Source organism: Galeopterus variegatus, unplaced genomic scaffold (assembly GCF_000696425.1).
Source record: "Galeopterus variegatus unplaced genomic scaffold, G_variegatus-3.0.2 Scaffold4160, whole genome shotgun sequence".
NCBI lineage: Eukaryota > Metazoa > Chordata > Mammalia > Dermoptera > Cynocephalidae > Galeopterus > Galeopterus variegatus.
The window spans coordinates 78,553-97,213 of NW_007730271.1; the positions used below are offsets into that span (position 1 = coordinate 78,553).

Genomic DNA, 18,661 nt, shown 5'->3' on the forward strand with positions numbered 1-18,661 from the left:
GCCATGGCCTTAGGCAGTCACCTGCCTCTGTGCCCCATTTCTTCTCCATGTGTGCTCGACAGGACAGACACCTGTTGGGCAGGTGCACAGACAGAGGCAGTAACACAGTGAACTCTTGCCCTCCACATCTGCTGAGCCTTCAGGCTCTGGGACAATCACTGTCAGCCACACCCCTGGCCTCCCTTCCAAGTCCCTTCTAGCAATCTTCACCCACTCCCAGTGCTCCGGTCACCCTAAGCTGAGTTTCTCGCCCCAAGACCCCAATGGCCCCACTGTCCATTTCCTCCTGCCTGTGGGCCCCTCAGTCTTACCATCCTCTCCTGCTGTCCGCCACTCCATTGGTGACCCTGCCCCGTAAAGAATGATGACCCAGCAGAAAGGACCCAAAGTCTCCTGGATTCTCCTGCCATCACCTCCTCCACCCCATTCAACACCATCTCCTGGATCCAGCCCCCAGTGCATATCTGGAATGCACTCACCTCTCTCCAGGCCCACAGCCACCCCTGGCCCAGGCTTCCCACGTTCCCCACCCCAGGGCCACCAGCTTGCTCTGGCCCAAATGCAAAGCTGTTTATGAGGCCATGGAGAGGCAAGCCCGAGTGCTGGAGCCTGGCTGCTGAGACCTTGCCTGATTTGCTGGCCTCCCCGCCCTCGCAGCCCACCCTTGACCAACCTTATGCTCCAGGCAGGGGGAAACACTGGTGGTTTCCTCCACACCACGTGGGCATGTGAACCTTAGGCCTGGCCTCAGGCAGGCCCCATCTCCCTTCCTGCCCAATGCCTACCACAGTTCATGGTTCAAGGCCATGTAGCCTGATGGTTACGTACAAGGGCCCTGTGGTTGATTCTTAGCCTTGCCACTTACCAGCTGTGTGACTTTGTGCAAGTTCCCTAACCTCCTGTGCCTCAGCTTCCCCACCTGGAAACCAGGGAAAATAACTATACCCCCTCCTGGGGTCACTGGGAGGACTAAATGTGTGAACATCTACAGAATGTCTCGTCTCGGAATGGCACCAGTACCAAGCCCAAGCCTGGCACCAGGTAGGCACTTCGTGGAAGGTTATGGAATGCCTGCATGCTCAACGGATGGGAGGGCACTGCCTCTCTCACCTGCTCCAGCCAGGTGCCCACTCCCTGCCCTCCGCCATGCCCACCGAGGCCAGCAGAGGGCAGCAGTGCCCAACGGGGCGGGCGGGGAGGGGCCGGGCTGACCGGCCGCCCGCCAGGATGAGTCGGGCTGGGCGATTGCATTGTGGGGAGGGAGGCTGGGCTCCACTGGGATGCACTCCTGGCAACGCCAGCTGCTCCTTGGCCCCCGCTGGTGGCCCGCCCAGGTAGGCAGGAGCCGGGTGTGGCATGGGTGCGGGGTGTAGGGGCCACTGGGCAGAGGGGCGCCGTCTTGGGGCATGCGCAGGCCAGGGAGAAGCCAGGGTCCGCAGGGCCGACTAGCTGGGGTCAGGCAAAGGCCCTCAGGCGCCAGCCCCAACCCTACAAGGGCACCTCTTGATGCCTGGGGGCACGGTGCCCCCCGAGGGGCTGGCTGTGGAGTTAGGAGGTGAGGAACCGGGGCTTCTGCCCCTAAATGAGAGAGCTGCCGCCAACCTGGAACAGGGGGCAGGGGAGGGAGGCTGCTCGCCTGACTCCCCACCCCCACAGCCTGGTGGCCTGTGCTGCTCCATGGGAAAGGCAGAGACCCTAACCCAAGTGCACCTGCCCCTGTGCCATAGGCCCTGAGGCTAGTGGCCCCAGGGTGCCCTGTGAGAGTGGTAGGGGAGCCACCCCATGCAGGGAGGTGGTGTCTAAGCCCATCCTGAGATGGTGTTTCCCTGGGGTGGAGGGCGGGGAGCCGGCAACCAGTTGCCATGCCTGAAGCTACTGGCTGGGTTCCTGGTGGCTGAGCCCCTCACCCCCTCTCCTGTGGCCCCTCTTTGCCTCAGCCCCTCTCAAGCAGCATCCTCTGCTGGCACTACCCACCACCACCATGCTGCACCTGGCACGACTTTGCCAGTCCCCGGGGGCAGGACTGGGTGGGAACAGCCTAGCTGCTTGCTCTCTGGCCAGTCTTCTTGGGGGAGAAGGTCTTCTGGATGGGCCGCCTTTGTCAGCACCTCCTCTGCCCCCAGCCCGGACAAAGGCAGCATTGAGGGCTAAGACTGGCACTTCAGCAGGGCACCAAGGCTACCTCTGACCCTGCTGTGGGGGCTCTGAAGCCTACCCTGTGCCCTTCACAGGGACCCTGGGGGATGCAGGGAGGGGCACGCTTGGCTGGCACACGGGTTGTGGGGCCAGATGGGGAGGATTGGTTGAAGGAAACCGTGTCCCTTTGTCCCCAGATCCCAGGGGGTGTCTCTCTGGGGGCGGGGAGTGGCAGGGAGCCCCCTGTTCAGAACAGCCCCGGTGGGGGTAAGAGCACCAGATAGTGGGTCCCTGGCCTGGGCCTCTGGACAGAGGGGACATTGTTGGGGTGGAGGCAGGGCTGCCTTGGCCCGGCCACTATTGACAAAGCTGCCAGCTGTGGTGGAGCCTGGTCTCCAGGCCCCTGCCTGCACACCCGCCCCCCTCCTCCCTGAGGGCTGGCGTGAATGGGGCCGAGCCTCGACCGTCTCCCTCCCACTCAGGACAATGCCCCCACAGCCAGTCTGTGCCCGTCGCCACTGCCCCCAGGCAGCTGAGCTGAGGAGATGTGCCACACCACCCAGGACCGTTCTGCACTGCACCCCTGTGTGGCGGTAAGTGCCTGGGCCCCAGGTCCCCAAAGATGTCCCTGGGAGGGCTGGGACAGAGTAAAATAGCACAGGCCAGGGCTCAGGACACACAGGGTTTCCAACGTCCGGCGCTTCCCCGGGCTGCAGCCCCTCTGCTCCCACCCCCACCCAGCACTGGCGCAGATATCCCGGGCTCTGGAGGAAGTGCCCCTGCCCTTCCTGCCTGTGGCCCTGAGATAAGGGGCCCTGGGCCCTTCTCCGGCCCTGCTCCGGCTCTGCGTGCCAGCGGGCCTGCTCCCAGCTGGCACGTGCCCACCCGCTTGGCCGCGGCCGCGCAGACCCCAGCTCAACTCAGGACCCGGGCCTCGGGCCCTGCCTCCAGCTTCTGCACCTTCCCAGGGGCTCTGCCCAGGGTCACATCTCTCTCTGTGTCTGCCACCTGGGCGGCCGGCTGCACTCAGAGTCCCCACCCTCGCCCTCGGGACTCAGCCTAGGCCCCCCTAGGCAAGTGTGTCCCCACCCCAGCCCCACTGTTCAGCTCTTTCTGGCTTGCTCCCCTCCCTCCCTCTTCTCATGCAGCCCCCTCCACATCAACATCCACGCCCGGCCTCCCCCACCTCTGCCCTGACCAACCCAGCTGGGCTAAGGCCCTCTGTGGCATGGCCCTAGCCACCTGCTCCTTGCCATCTTTTTTTTTTTTTTAAAGATGACCAGTAAGGGGATCTTAACCCTCGACTTGGTGTTGTCAGCACCACACTCAGCCAGTGAGCAAACCGGCCATCCCTATATGGGATCCGAACCCGCGGCCTTGGTGTTATCAGCACCGCACTCTCCCGAGTGAGCCACCGGGCCGGCCCCTCCTTGCCATCTTTAGGACAGGCCACAGCAATGTCTGGCTGCATCTTGGTCTGGGGCCCCCTGGCTGCCTCAGTTTCTCCCTGGCTCTCTCCCCCGGCTGGTGAGGGTCCCTCTTTGCAGCTGGCCCTAACTGCCCAGGGCGAGTTTTCCCTCCCTGTCCTCATGCCATAGGTGTGCTCCCTTGCTGTGTGGCAGCCTCACTCCTCTTGCCCCCGTGCCATCTCTCTTGCCTGGGTGGCGGGTGCAGGGTCACGCCGCCACGTGGGTTCCACCAGCCTCCCTTCTCCCATGTCTTCCAGGGTGTCTCGGGGCTCAGCCTCAGCTCTCTCCCTCCCCTCCCCTGCCTTCCGTGGTCTCTCCTCCCGCCATCCCTGACCCTCTGTCACTTCGCATCCCTCTGTTAGTGCTCTTGTGGCTTTTCAGGGTTCTGCCCCTGTTCAAAAATCTAGATGCATATAAAGTGGAAAAGGAAAGAGTCTTTCTTGCGTGTGCACGTGCGCGCACCCCCTCCCCACCCCCACCCTCATCTTTCTCCAATTCTTGGATGCTCTTTGTCCCTCTATCTGTCCTCCTCTCTCTGTGCACCCTCTGTTTCTGTCTGTCCCTCTCCTTGCTTCTCCCTGTCCCTGTCCCCGTCTCCCTCCCTCTCTGGCCCTCTCCACCCAACCCTGCTCTGCCCTCACACCACTCGGCTCTCCCCCAGGCCCCAGTGATGGCTCCCTGGCCTCCCCTTGGCCTCCACCTCCTGCTGCTGCTGCTGCTGTCCCCACCGCCACTGTCCTCGACTTGGGTCCATCGCTTTTCCGCACCCAACACCACCTTCAACCACTTGGCACTGGAGCCGGGCCAGGGCACGCTCTACGTTGGTGCAGTCAACCGCCTCTTCCAGCTCAGCCCCGAGCTGCAGCTTGAGGCTGTGGCTGTCACTGGCCCTGTCATCGATAGTCCCGACTGCGTGCCTTTCCGTGACCCAGCCGAGTGCCCGCAGGCCCGGCTCACTGATAATGCCAACCAGCTACTGCTCGTGAGCCTACGTGGCCCGTGTCTGCCTGGGGGACACCAACCTTTACTCCTACGTGGAGGTGCCCCTCACCTGCCAGGGCCAGGGCCTCATCCAGGCTGCCTCCCTTGCCCCGGGCACCTTGCTAGGGGCATTTGCTGCAGGCCCGAGGGGGGCACAGGCGGCCCTGTGCACCTTTCCTCTGGCCCAGCTGGACAGGAGCATGGAGCAGGCACGGAGGCTTTGCTACACGGCAGGCGGCCAGGGCCCCAGTGGCACGGAGGAAGCCACCGTGGAGTATGGTGTCACGTCGCGTTGTGTCACCCTGCCCCCTGTGAGTGGCCAGGACTTGGCTCCCAGATCCTGGCAGCAGGTGCTGCATTCTCTCTCTGCACCTCTGCCCGATGCCCCTCATCTTGCTTGCCCTGCCTCTCCCTCCGGGGATGGGGGCATCCCTCAACGCAGGCACGGGTGCTCTGCCACGATCATCTCTCACTGGCCCCTTGGCTGGGATGTCAAGGAGGGACTGGCTCGGTCTCCTGGTCGCCTAGTCTCCTACCTGCTCTCAGCCTGTTTCTTCCCGTCTCTCTCCCTCTCTGTGCTGCATGCTCGTCCTACCATGGGGATTGGGGTCCCAGCCTCCTGGTCCCCGGCTCTGATTGCTCTGCCCTTGGGTCCCCTGGCCCTGCCCCCCAGCCTGCCAGGCTCTCTTCCCGGGGACTGCCTGGGCATTCCCCACTGACTGGCTCTTCAGGGAGCTGATTCTCCTCTCCCTTCCCATGTAGGACTCCCCTGAGTCATACCCCTGTGGTGACGAGCACACTCCCAGCCCCATTGCTGGCTGCCAGCCCCTGGAGGCCCAGCCCGTGCTGCAGCTTGGGCAGCCCATCAGTGCCGTAGCAGCCCTCCAGGCAGACGGGCACATGATAGCCTTCCTGGGGGACACCCAGGGCCAGCTACATAAGGTGAGGGCCTGATGGGGGGGCGGTGCTAGCATGTCTTCCACACTGCCAGGCTGCGCCTAGACTTTCTGCCTGTCCACATGCACCCATGCCTGAGATGGCTCAGGGATGCCCCCAGCACCCTCCACTTGCTGGTGGGTCAGAGGGCCTCACCACACATTGATGGGGGGCTGGGTGCCACCTCCTACTCTGGCTTCCACATGGGTGGCTTAGAGTGACTGCCCAGGAGCCTCCTGAGGCAGTCCCACCTTCTCCGGTTGATGGGAGCTCACAGTCGGTCTAGGTGGGCACGGTGAGCAGGGACTGGTGCTCAGAGCCAGCCTGGCCCCATAAGTCTCTCCAAGGCAAGTTCTGGCCTCCTGGTGACCTGCTTGTCCCCCTATAGCTGCCCTCGCACCTGGCAGAACAGCCCTTGGCATCCAAGGGCCTCACCCAGGGTGCCCCTTCTGCCCCAGTGCTGCAGCCCCCTGTAGAATGTCCTGGCCCTGAGGGTGCTGAATGGGGAAGCAATGTGTGCCTCCCTCGATGGCTTGACAGGAAGGGGGCCAGCTGTTGAGGGACAGGGTGCTCCCTGGAAGTCTTTATGTTCCTGAAAATGAGCCCCCACCGGGAGGAGAGCACGTGTCCTGAACGATCAGCCTTTGGCCATCTGGAGAGCTGGCCTTGGCTTGGCAGCGTGGCCCAGCCCTGTCCTTGCCCCCCACCTAGGTCTTTCTCAATGGCTCCCAAGGCCAGGTGTACCACTCCCAGCAAGTGGGGCCTCCAGGCTCGGCCATCAGCCCAGACCTGCTAGTGGACAGCAGTGGTGGCCACCTCTATGTCCTGACTGCCCAGCAGGTGAGGCTATCCCAAGGGTTGGGGGCCAGCCACACACAGCCCGAGTCTCCGTACCGACTGCCTCTCTCCCCCGCGGACCTCCCTCCTAGGTGGACCGAGTACCCGTGGCAGCCTGCCTCCAGTTTCCGGACTGCACCAGCTGCCTCCAGGCCCGGGACCCACTGTGCGGCTGGTGCGTCCTCCAGGGCAGGTGAGCGCAGGGCCTGTGGCCAGGCTTGGGCCGATAGGTGGTGTGCGCCAGGAAGCTTCACCTGGAAGTAGCTCTAGGTGTGCCTGGAGGCCAGCCCTGCTCATTGCTAAAGTCCCCCATCCTGCCACACCCAACCGAGCTGTGAAGCTGGTCGCCACCCCCATCCCATCACTGCCCAATCTGTTCACTTCTTATTCCAGCAGCTCCACCCCACCCAGGCCTCTGTCACCTCTCCCAGGACCCCTGCACAGCTGCCGGTGTCCCCTGGCCCACTCCAGCTCCCCTCCAGCCCATGCTGTATGCAGCAGCCCCAGGAATCCCTTATGGCAACCCTAAGTCAGACCCTCGTGCCCCGCCCCCATCCGAGGCGGATCCCTGTCACCCACAATCAAGTCCAAAGCCCGCGCCTCAGCCACGAAGCCCCACGTGCCCAGCCCACTCCTCTCTCAGCACAGGCCCCTTCACTCCCCCCACCCACTGTGCTCTAACAGGGCCAGCCTCCCAATCCCCTACTACTGGTCACCTGGGGAGCCCGAGACCCACACGGTGACCCGGTGGGCCCCTGCCGGCAGGTGTACCTGGAAGGGCCAGTGCGAGCGGGCAGCCCAGCCGACCCAGTGGCTGTGGAGCTACGTGCAGCACAGCCGCTGCCTGCACATCCAGAGCCTGCTGCCGGCCCACCACCCCCGCCAGGAGCAGGGCCAGGTAGGGCACCCGCCACCAAAGGGCCCTCCAGGCAGTGTGGCCACAACCCCGGGCTGCCTCCTGTCCTCTTCCTCTCCCGCTGCCTCTGCTCCCGCCCCCAGCAGTGCCCTTGCCTGCCCGGCTTGCCCACTGCCCCACTGTGCTCTGGCTCCAACTCCCTGTTTCCCTCACACGTGCCCCAGGTCACCTTGTCTGTCCCCCACCTGCCCACCTTGGCTATGGACGAATACTTCCATTGCGCTTTTGGGGACTATGAGAGCTTGGCTCACGTGGAAGGGCCCCACGTGGCCTGCGTCACCCCTCCCCAAGATCAGGTGCCGCTTACCCCTCCAGGCACAGGTGAGGGCCCCCCTGGGGTAGGGGCTGGGTGGGAGCTGGAGGGGGCAGGAGCCGCATGACCTGCCCTGCCGCCACCGCCCCTCCCAGACCACGTCACCTTGCCCCTGGCCCTGATGTTCGAGGACGTGGCTGTGGCTGTTGCCAACTTCTCCTTCTACGACTGCAGCGCTGTCCAGGCCTTGGAGGCGGATGCCCCGTGAGTTTCCAGGCCTGGCTCCTACTGGGTAGGGGTGACAACCCCAGACGGCACCCAGCCTGAGCAGTCCCCCGCCTCTCCAGGTGCCGCACCTGTGTGGGCAGCCTCTGGCGGTGCCACTGGTGCCCCCAGAGCAGCCACTGTGTGTATGGCGAGCACTGCCCAGAGGGTGAGAGGACCATCTACAGCGCCCAGGAGGTGGGTGGGCCCCACCCGCGGGGCTCCCTTCACCTGCTCGGCCCCCCACAGCTGCCCACAGGCACTGCCCCCTGCCCAGGCCTGCCCGGGGAGCAGGCTTCTTGGGTTCTGAAGGGCTAAGGGGTCTCATTTTCCCAGGTGGACTTCCAGGTGCGTGGCCCAGGGGCTTGCCCCCAGGTCGAGGGCCTGGCAGGTCCCCGCCTGGTGCCTGTGGGCTGGGAGAGCCATTTGGCCCTGCATGTGCGGAACCTTCAACATTTTCGAGTGAGCAACGGGGCGGGCAGCAGGGCCGGTGGAGGGGAGTGCTGACAGTGTCCAGGGTCCTGACAGTGTCCTCCACAGGGCCTGCCTGCCTCCTACCACTGCTGGCTGCAGCTGCCCGGGGAACTGCAGATGCTGCCAGCCTCCCTAGAGGAGACAGCAGGGGACATGGGCGTCATCCAGTGCCAGGCCCAACAGGTGGGTGGCCACCCCGCAGCCTCGCCGGCCACTAGGCACCTTCTGCAGCACTCGGACATCCCATTTCGCGCCCCTCCCTCCGTCTGCTTTTCCCAGGCCCTCGGGCTTGCTTCTATCCTGTTGTCATTCAAGAGAGCATCTGTCCCTGGGCTCCCAGTCTGGCGGGAGATGCAGGGAACAATCACACTCATTCTGGGGGGTGTCCTGGAGGAGGCAGGAGGCAGGGGTGACCCAAGTAGAGGCCAAGCCCGACCCTGCTCTCCACCTCCAGTTCCACCCCTCCATGTCCCAGCGGGAGCTCCCAGTGCCCATCTACGTCACCCGGGGTGAGACCCAGAGGCTGGACAACACCCAAACTCTTCATGGTGAGCCGGGCAGCCAGGCAGGGGCAGGCAGGGCACGCACTGGGGGAGGTGCCTCAGCTCACTGCCTGACCCTCCCTAGTGATCCTGTATGACTGCGCCGTGGGCCACCCTGACTGTAGCCACTGCCAGGCTGCCAATGGGAGCCTGGGCTGCCTGTGGTGCAGGGATGGCCAGCCTGCCTGTCGCTACGGGCCACTGTGCCCACCAGAGGCCGTGGAGCTGCTGTGCCCCATGCCCAGCATTGATGAGGTGATCGAACCCTCCTACCGGACCCTCACTGCCCAGCCCACCACCCCTCGATGGCCCCTACTGTCCTATCCTCTCCCAGCTCAGACCAGCCCTGCCTCAGGCCCTGAACCCCAGCAGCTTGGCCCGGCCTCAGGCTGCTTGGCTAGCCATGTGCCCCCCACTGCACAGTGGGGTGTGGGCTTGGGGGACCCCATCTTCCATCCCTCTCTGCTACAGATTGAGCCCCTGACTGGTCCCCCAGAGGGTGGCTTGGCCCTCACCATCGTGGGCTCCAACCTGGGCCGGGCCTTTGCCGACGTGCAGGATGCTGTGAGCGTGGCTGGCCGGCCCTGCAGCCCCGACCCCTCTCTCTACCGCACCTCGGCCCGGTGAGGCGCCCAGGTGGGCGGGTGCAGGAGGGGACGCCCTCCTAAGGAGGCCCTCAGAAACCAGCCACCCAGAGAGAAAGGAGGCGTGTGGCCAAAACGTGTGGGGCCCTGGGTCAGAGCACGAAAGGAAAATAAACAGGGGAGGGGAAGGGAACGGGCTCCTGGCAGTAGCTGGCAGGCTGCCCATGGCTCCCACGGGGCCCTGAACAACTCCCGGGCCTCGGCTCCTCAGGATTGTGTGTGTGACATCTCCCGCCCCCAATGGCACCACCGGGCCCGTCCAAGTGGCCATTAAGAGTCGACCGCCAGGCCTCTCGACCCAGCACTTCACCTACCTGGTCAGTGCCTACCCTGCGGTGGTCCCAGTACAGGGGTGGTGGGAGGGCGGGCCAGGAGGGGCAGACACCTAGGCGAGGATGTCAGACTGGATCTGAGGGAGGGAAGCCACGTGATCTGCGTGGAGGCAGGCTGGGGCAGTGGCGGGACAGCGGGGACACCGCTGCTGGCAGCCACCCAGGAAGGAGGCAGGCAGTGGAAGCAGTGAGCAGCGGGCAGCCACGCCATTCTGGAACACGGAGTTGTCAGGACTTGCTGCGGGCCTGGCTGCTGGCAGGCGTGGGGGCAAAGGGGAGAGTGGGAGCCTCTCCGGGCACAAGCCTCAGCCCTGGGCACCTGGTGGGGCCATTTCTGATACGGGAAGCCCAGGGCGGCAGCAGTAGAAGGCAGGGTTGTGTTAGCGTCAGGAGCTCTGCTGGAACATGCAGCACCCCAAGGTGGCAACTGGATCTCAGGGTTAGAGCTCGGGGATCTGGGAGTGCAAGCTGTGGTGGAGAGGAGGCCGTCCCAAAGGGAGAGCTGGCAGCGGGGAGCTGTAGAGGCTCAGGCACAGCACTTCTGGAAGGGGGGTGTGGTCGGCTGTGGCCCCGGGGGCGGGGGCGAAGCCAACATTCGGGCCTGCACCTCGAAGCCTGCAGGCCTCGGGGATGGGCCCAAGGTGAGGAAGCACCTGGCCAGGCTGCTACACCTGCCCCAGCCTGCCCTGTTCCCCAGGACCCTGTTCTGCTGAGCCTGAGTCCTCGGTGGGGCCCTCAGGCAGGGGGCACCCAGCTCACCATCCACGGGCAGCACCTGCAGATAGGAGGCAACATCAGTGCCTTTGTGGGCGGCCAGCCCTGTCCCATGTGAGTATCCGGCCCTGCCTGCCCACCAGGGGCAGAGGCTGCTCCCCTTCTGGTCTGGGCCTGGCTGCTGTTGTGTAGGGGGCACTCCCTGCAGGCCTCAGTGCCCCCTTCCACACAGCGGGAGCAGTAGAGTCAGGCTCCCTAAGATCCCCATCAAATCCAAGACAAATGGCTGCTGTGCCCACCCCAGGGGTCTCTGCCCTCACTGAGGGAGGCAAAGTGGTCCTCTCGTGGGGGACTGGGCCAGGGCTAGGGCCGAAAGGCAGCAATCAAGCCCCAGATGAAAGACCCCTCTGCCCACCCTGCAGCCAGGAGCCAGTGTGTCCTGAGGCCATCGTCTGCCGCACCATGCCCCAGGCTGCCCCAGGAGAGGCGGTGGTCCTTGTGGTCTTTGGCCATGCCCAGCGCACGCTGCTTGCCAGCACCTTCCACTACACTGCCAATCCCCAGCTCGTGGCGGCGGAGCCCAGCGTCAGCTTCCGGGGGTGAGGAACAGCCTGGGCACCATGCCAGAGGGGAGGCAGGGAGTGGGGCTGGGCTGCCCACTGCCCGCCCGCCCCCCTGACTGCCGTCCTGGCACAGGGGTGGGCGGCTGATCCGTGTCAGGGGCACGGGCCTGGACGTGGTGCAGAGGCCCCTTCTGTCTGTGTGGCTGGAGGCTGAGGCAGAGTTGCAGGCTTTGGGGACCCAGCCCCAGGACCCAAACCCGATGAGGAGCTGTGGGGTCCCTGCTGCAGACCCCCAGGCTTGCATCCAGCTTGGGGGGGGCGTGCTGCAGGTAAGCACCCAACCAGCAGGTGCCAGGGCTGCCCCCAGGCTGTGCCCAGTGAGGAGGGATGGGGGGTGTGCCATGTCCCCAGGAGCGAGCAGGGGAGCCCCAGTTCACCCCACCTATGGCGCCGCCCCTGGCTACCCCCATAGTGCTCCACCGTCTGCTCCGTCAACTCGTCTGCCCTCCTCCTGTGCCGAAGCCCCGCTGTGCCAGATGGGGCCCGCCCACAGCGGGTCTTCTTCGCCCTAGACAACGTGCACGTGGACTTCACCAGCGCCAGTGGGGGCCAGGCCTTCCTGTACCAGCCCAACCCCCGCCCGGCCCCCCTGGCCCCCCTCAGTCGCGAGGGGCCCACCCGCCCCTACCGCCTCAAGCCAGGCCACGTCCTGGATGTGGAGGTGAGGGCCGTCGGCAACCCAGCACCGCCAGGGCACTCGGGTCACCTCTGTGGGGGGCTGGACCAGCTCAGGCTGCTGGTGTTTCCCAGGGCGAGGGCCTCAACCTGGGGATCAGCAAGGAGGAGGTGCGTGTGCACATCGGCAATGGCGAATGCCTGGTGAAGACGCTCACGCTCACCCACCTGTACTGCCAGCCGCCCCCGCGCGCCCCCCAGCCCGCCAACGGCTCCAGTGCCCTGCCACAGTTCGTGGTGAGTCTGCGCCCAGGCGGGCAGGTGGGAGGGCTGGCACTGCAGGCCCACACTCAGGAGCCCTGCCCCCAGGTGCAGATGGGCAACGTGAGGCTGGCCCTGGGCCCCGTCCAGTACGAGGCTGAGCCCACGCTGTCTGCCTTCCCCGTGGAGGCCCAGGTGGGCCTGGGCATGGGAGCAGCCGTGCTGATCGCCGCCGTGTTCCTCCTCACCCTCATGTACAGGTGAGGGGTCTCCCTTCCGCCCTCTTGATTATTGGGAAGGGTGGCCCACAGCAGGCCCCTGGGCTGGTGGCCCTCCTGGCCTGGGCGTGTGACTAATGCCTGGTCCCTGGCTGCAGACACAAGAGCAAGCAGGCCCTGCGGGACTATCAGAAGGTGCTGGTGCAGCTAGAGAACCTGGAGACCGGTGTGGGAGACCAGTGCCGCAAGGAGTTCACAGGTGGGGTGGGGGATGGGCGTGGGGACAGAGGGCTTGCCTGGCCTGAGCTCACACTCGGCGGCTCCTGACCCGCAGACCTGATGACCGAGATGACCGACCTCAGCAGCGACCTGGAGGCCAGCGGGATCCCCTTCCTGGACTACTGCACTTATGCCGAGCGCGCCTTTTTCCCTGGCCGCGGAGGCTGCCCGCTGCAGCCTGAGCTCCAAGGGCCCGGGGAAGAGGGCCGCCGTGCCACCGTGCGCCAGGGCCTCACGCAGCTCTCCCACCTGCTCAACAGCAAGCTCTTCCTCCTCACGGTGAGGGCCTTATGGGCACTCAGCGGGTGGCAGGGCAGGGGCCTCAGTGGGCAAAGAGATGGAGATGGGAACAGGCCCAGCCGGGCCAGAGGTGTGAGTACAAGGGTGGGGGGGTGCATGGGGCTTCCCAGAGTGAGCACCAGCCCCCTGCCCAGCTTATCCACACCCTGGAGGAGCAGCCCAGCTTCTCCCAGAGGGACCGCTGCCATGTGGCTTCACTGCTGTCCCTGGCTCTGCACGGCAAACTTGAGTACCTGACCAACATCATGAGGACTCTGCTTGGTGACCTAGCGGCCCATTACGTGCACAAGAACCCCAAGCTCATGCTGCGCAGGTTGGCCTTGACCTGGGTATGGCAGCAGGGGTGGGGGCTTACAACTGACCTGTCCGTGCCCCACCTTGGGCAGGCTCTGCCCCTTGAGTGAGCGGGGCCAGGAGCCCCCAGGAGCAGGTTGGAAGGGAAGTGGAGGGGCATGTTCACTGGGGACTTGCGCACAAGGGCTGATGGACCTGTGACTACTCCCTACAGGACAGAGACCATGGTGGAGAAGCTGCTCACCAACTGGCTGTCCATCTGCCTCTATGCGTTCCTGAGGGTGAGGGGCACTGCCCAGCCTGCCCCAGCCCTGGATGGCACTCTTCTCTCCCACCATGTGCGGGCTGCTGCCTGCCTGTGGCCTCTCTGACCTGCATACCAATTCCCCTGAGGGCCTTGGGCAGGCCATGAAAAGAGGATAATGAGAGCCATCTCCCTGTCCCGCAGGCTCACTGTGAGGCCCAGCAAGAGGGGGCATTGGGAAGGGGAGGGCTCGGAGCCCCCATCCAGAGGCCTGCACTGGTTGCTGTCATCCATGCACCCTGGCTCTGTGCCCCTCCCCACCCCCACCACACCCTCCTCTGGGCTTCATCCAGCAGGCACAATGGCCCCCATGGCCAACACTGGCCCATCTTGATGGTTGCAGGAGGTGGCTGGTGAGCCACTGTACATGCTCTTCCGGGCCATCCAGTACCAGGTGGACAAGGGTCCTGTGGATGCTGTGACAGGCAAGGCAAAACGAACCCTGAATGACAGCCGCCTGCTGCGGGAGGACGTGGAATTCCGGCCCCTGACTCTGATGGTGCTGGTGGGCCCTGGGGCTGGCGGGGCTGCAGGGAGCAGCGAGGTGCAGCGTGTGCCGGCCCGGGTGCTCGACACGGACACCATCACCCAGGTCAAGGAGAAGGTGTTGGATCAAGTCTACAAGGGCACCCCCTTCTCCCAGAGGCCCTCAGTGCATGCCCTAGACCTTGGTGAGAAAGCCAACCCCGCCCCACCTGCCTGTCCACCCACCCCAGGGACCTTTGCCCAGCCCCTCAGTCCACAGATGCTCACCTCTGCCTTGCTATGCATGGGGGACTTGGGGAACAGGCTGTGGGTTGATTGGCTTTCCTGGGTCCCTCCAGAGTGGCGCTCAGGCCTAGCTGGTCACCTAACCTTGTCAGATGAGGACTTGACCTCAGTGACCCAGAACCACTGGAAGAAACTCAACACCCTGCAGCACTACAAGGTGCTGGTCGGATGGGTGGGGAGGGTGGGAGCAGGGGACAGTCCCCTGTCTGGGGGATCAGCCAGTGAAGGGAGCTAGACTCTGCTCCCCCGCCCCCCACCAGGTCCCAGATGGAGCCACAGTGGGGCTCATCCCTCAGCTGCACAACAGCAGTGCCATCTCCCAGAGCCTGGCCCAGAGCTGCCCCTCCGGAGACAGTGAGTCACTCCAGCTCAGATGCCCATCTGCCCCTGGAGCTCGAGCAGGGCTGGCACCGGCCCTGGGCCACACTCACCAGAGCCTGAGGCTGGGCAGGCAGAAGTCCTGGTAACGCCATCTGCCTTGCCTGCGTCGCCCACCCCACCTTGCCAGCAGGCAAGGCAGAGCTCCAGGCAGAGCCAAAGGCCTGGGGCTCCAGAGCCATGGGCTGTTGGTGTGAGTGAGCCCCTGGGCTGCCACCCTTCTCTCCCCTTCTCTCCCCATCTGCCCTCCTTTCCTCCGTGTCCCCGCCCTGCCCTGTGGAGAGAGTGAACTGGGCATCCCACGCCAGTGGCGTAGGGTGGGTAGCAGGGGCAGAGGACTGAGGCCGGGCTCCCACGCCCTCAGACATCCCCATGCTGGAGGACGGCGAGGAGGGCGGGGTCCGCCTCTGGCACCTGGTGAAGGCCACCGAGGAGCCAGAAGTGGCCAAGGCACGGCGCAGCAGCCTGCGGGAGCGGGAGCGGGAACGGGTGCGGGCCAAGGCCATTCCAGAAATCTACCTCACCCGCCTGCTCTCCATGAAGGTCGGTGCAACCGGGGGAGCCAGGCCCGGATGGAGGCTCACCAAGGGGCCCCTGACTGAGCTGGGGAGTGGACAGGGTCCTAGAGGGGCAGAGGGGCAGCCCCGCTAGCTGCCAGTCCCCACCTCCTGCCCTCCACACAGCCCTCGCCCCTGCCTTGCAGGGCACACTGCAGAAGTTTGTGGATGACACCTTCCAGGCCATCCTCAGCGTGAACCGGCCCGTGCCCATCGCCATCAAGTACCTGTTTGACTTCCTGGACGAGCTGGCAGAGAAGCATGGCATAGAGGACCCGGAGACACTGCACATCTGGAAGACTAACAGGTGCCTTTCCTGTTTCCTCCTGCCCCCAAGCTGTGCAGATGGTCCACTGAGTCCCGTAGGGACAAGGACATTCCCAGAGCAGAGGTGGCAGGTCCAAGGCAGGAGCCCAGGTTTTGTGGCACCTACCCTGGGTTTGTGGGCCTCCCAGCATGAACTCACAGAAGTATCTGGGGCCCAGATCACCTGGGCCATGAGGACAGCTCCCAGTGGAAATCAGGGCCAGGGTCCCTGGCCGATGGCACATGCTGCCTGAGGTCCCCACCTCCAGTAGACCAGACGTGCGTGTAGCAGGGGTGGGAGGAAGTTACCATGGTGGGCCAGGGCCTCTGCCCACTTCCAGCCCATGTCCCCAGCCTGCTGCTGCGCTTCTGGGTGAATGCCTTGAAGAACCCACAGCTCATCTTCGATGTGCGGGTGTCGGACAACGTGGACGCCATCCTTGCAGTTATTGCCCAGACTTTCATCGACTCCTGCACCATCTCAGAGCATAAAGTGGGCCGGGTGAGAGCTGAGTTTGTGGGGGAAGCCACGAGGGCTCTGCGCAGAGCCTGGCTGGGGGTGGGTATAATGGGGTCCAGGAGGTGGGGACGCTGGTGGCTCCTCCACCTCCTAGCTCATGCCTAGCACCTCCCCCACCTGGAGCAGGACTCCCCAGTGAACAAACTGCTCTACGCCCGGGAGATCCCTCGCTACAAGCAGATGGTGGAGAAGTAGGTGTCAGAGCCATCAGGGCTGTGGGGGATGGGGCTGCCCTGCCCTGTCCCTGACTGTCCGCTCCTCCAGGTACTACGCGGACATTCGCCAGAGCTCTCCAGCTAGCTACCAGGAGATGAACTCGGCTCTGGCTGAGCTCTCTGGGGTGAGGCATGGCCCAGGGGGCACTCTCCTTCACATAGGGGGGGAAAGACTGGCAGAGTGGAGGGGGAAGCCTTGGGGCTTGAAGCCCAGGCTGGGGCCTCACCCCTCCCCCCATGTGCTGCCCCCAGAACTACACCTCTGCTCCCCACTGTCTGGAGGCTCTGCAAGAACTTTACAATCACATTCACAGGTATTACGACCAGGTGAGGCCAGGGGCACTCCGGATGGGAGGGGCGGGCACCTAGAGCGAGGCGGAGCAAAGAGGGAGGCCTGTGGAACTTCCCAGGGGTGGCCCAATCCAGGCAGAGGGGAGGAAGCATGCCTGCCTGTGCTGGAAGGACCCAGGTTGGGGCTTAGTTTCCAGCTGGATTCCCCAGGGAGGCCCCAGATGTGATTCTCCAGCAAGCAATACTCCAGTCCCAGCTGTATCCTCAGGCCCTTCCTGAGATGAAAGCAGGGCTAAGTGGCCCTGGGCCAGCGGGCAGAGGGGTGGGACCTCAGGCGGTACCTTCGTCTGCCCTGGCAGATCATTAGTGCCCTAGAGGAGGACCCTGTGGGCCAGAAGATGCAGTTGGCCTGCCGCCTGCAGCAGATTGCCGCCCTGGTAGAGAACAAAGTGACCGATCTGTGAGCTTGGGCCAGCTTAGAAAGCAGCAAGCAGGAACTGCCACCGCAGTGCCTTATGACCCCTGGACTGAGCCAGTGACAAAGGAGGGGCCAGCAGAGCCTGGAGGTGCCGGCGTACAGGCAGGCGCCGTGCCCAGCAGTGGGCTCCCTGCGAGCCGCCTCCCACCCCAGCCCACCAGCCTTTCCCCAACTGGGCTTGTTTCTAATTTATAACAGTCCCTGCCCTTCCACCACCCCCGCCCCCCACTGTATTTATTTGCTTGCTAGAGAATCACATCTGGAAATGAAACAGAAATACATCTTTTTAGAAAAGGCCCAGTCCCCAGCTTTTGCCTTCTCCTGCAAGAGTCGACTTGGTGCTCCCCCCGAGGTCTGGGAGACACTTGGCCCCATGGCTGTGACCTGCCACCCAAGGAAAAAGAGGCCATCAGGCACCCCCAGGCTTTACCCTCCCCAGCCTCCCCCGGCCCCACAGAAAAGCTGCCCCCCTCCATCTATGTCTGCCCCGCCGCTACCAGTTCTTCCCTGGCATAGGGACACTGGACCAAGTGTCTCCCATTCTTGGGATAATCACTGTCACTGCCAAGCCCCATCCACTTCATTTGGATTCCCCCAACTGGCCTCCGAGCTCCATTCCCTTTTCCTCAAAGCAGCCAGCATGATCTCCTGAGAGCAGATTGCTCATCTGCCTCTGCTGGAACTCCACACCAGTACCCTCAGACACCAGTGGGGCCCCTTTGCCTGCTCGAGGCCTCTCGCTTCCCCCCCGCAACCATGCTGCAGCCAGGGCCAGCATGTGGAGGTCTCGACCACATCCTGCAGTCCTCAGCCCCAGCAGTGCCCTGTGCTGCCCTGGATGCTTCTGGGGACCCAATTCCCCCTGGTTTCTCAGGATGCAGCTCCAAGGTCACAGATTCCCTCTGTCATCAGCCTGCTCAAGGGGCAGTGGCTGTGGACTTGCTTGTTCCCCAAGCAAGGTGCCCAGTGTTGGTGGAGACAATGAGCAGAGCAGGGCAAGGAAGCCCAGGAGCTAGGGGGAGGCCATTCGGGTCCAGTAGCAGGAATCTTCCACTCGGTGGGCCCGGCACCTCTGCTGGGAGGAATGAGTGGCCCTCAGCTCACATCCCTGACACTTGCTCGGCCAAGGGGTCCTCAATGACACCACATTCAGGGAGGGTGCTTAACTCCCACCTGTCTTAGGGGTCAATGAGCCACAGGAAAAGCAGGAACCGAGTTAGGAATGGGGTTCCGATGGGAATGGGAGGGGTCACCTCCAGGAGGAGTCCCACAGGACTAAGTGGGAAGTTTGAGAATATTCCAAAAGGGATGCTTGTGTCCTGGGGCACAGGGGGGCTCCGCCTAAGGACATGGTCGCCATGTCGACCACATCCTTTCATGGGTGGCCCTGCAGTCACCCCTGGGGTCTGGGTTGTTTTGTCCCGTGTACATGTCATCCCGATCCTGGGGTGCAGGCTCAGCCTAGGGTCTGATCCCAAGCAGTGGCCCCCTCCGCCAGCCCTGGGGCGGGGACACAGCGGCGGGAGGGGGTCTTGGCCTGGGGGCCGGGCTCTCCAGGGCCGCAGTCTCCGCGCCGCCCCCTCCCCGCGCTGTATACCTTGCCCACAGCTGAGCAGTTGGGAGGCTATTTATAAAGGCGGGTGAGATCAGCGGCCGAGGCTATAAATGCATGGGCCACGGCCGGGCCCCACAGGAGCAGCCGCCCGGGGCGCCGGAGCTGCAGGCCACGGGGCCAGGATGAGCGCCAGCACGG

General features: G+C 64.4%; 1 protein-coding gene across 1 annotated transcript; it reads left to right on the forward strand.

The window, feature by feature from the left end:
• Positions 1-2,642: 2,642 nt before the first annotated feature.
• On the forward strand, positions 2,643-17,204 carry PLXNB3 (plexin B3). The gene is given in 36 exon segments (XM_008586855.1): positions 2,643-2,729; positions 4,267-4,593; positions 4,595-4,897; positions 5,349-5,528; positions 6,234-6,362; positions 6,452-6,552; positions 7,125-7,257; positions 7,440-7,596; positions 7,684-7,792; positions 7,876-7,990; positions 8,129-8,254; positions 8,333-8,449; positions 8,721-8,814; positions 8,894-9,063; positions 9,280-9,431; positions 9,664-9,769; positions 10,482-10,612; positions 10,921-11,097; positions 11,195-11,390; positions 11,534-11,782; positions 11,872-12,033; positions 12,106-12,257; positions 12,374-12,474; positions 12,550-12,773; positions 12,929-13,107; positions 13,303-13,369; positions 13,736-14,063; positions 14,217-14,320; positions 14,424-14,517; positions 14,906-15,084; positions 15,245-15,405; positions 15,759-15,906; positions 16,051-16,115; positions 16,189-16,264; positions 16,392-16,466; positions 16,790-17,204. Coding segments are annotated over 36 exon segments (5,340 nt in total). The 5' UTR covers positions 2,643-2,681; the 3' UTR covers positions 16,895-17,204.
• Positions 17,205-18,661: the final 1,457 nt, after the last annotated feature.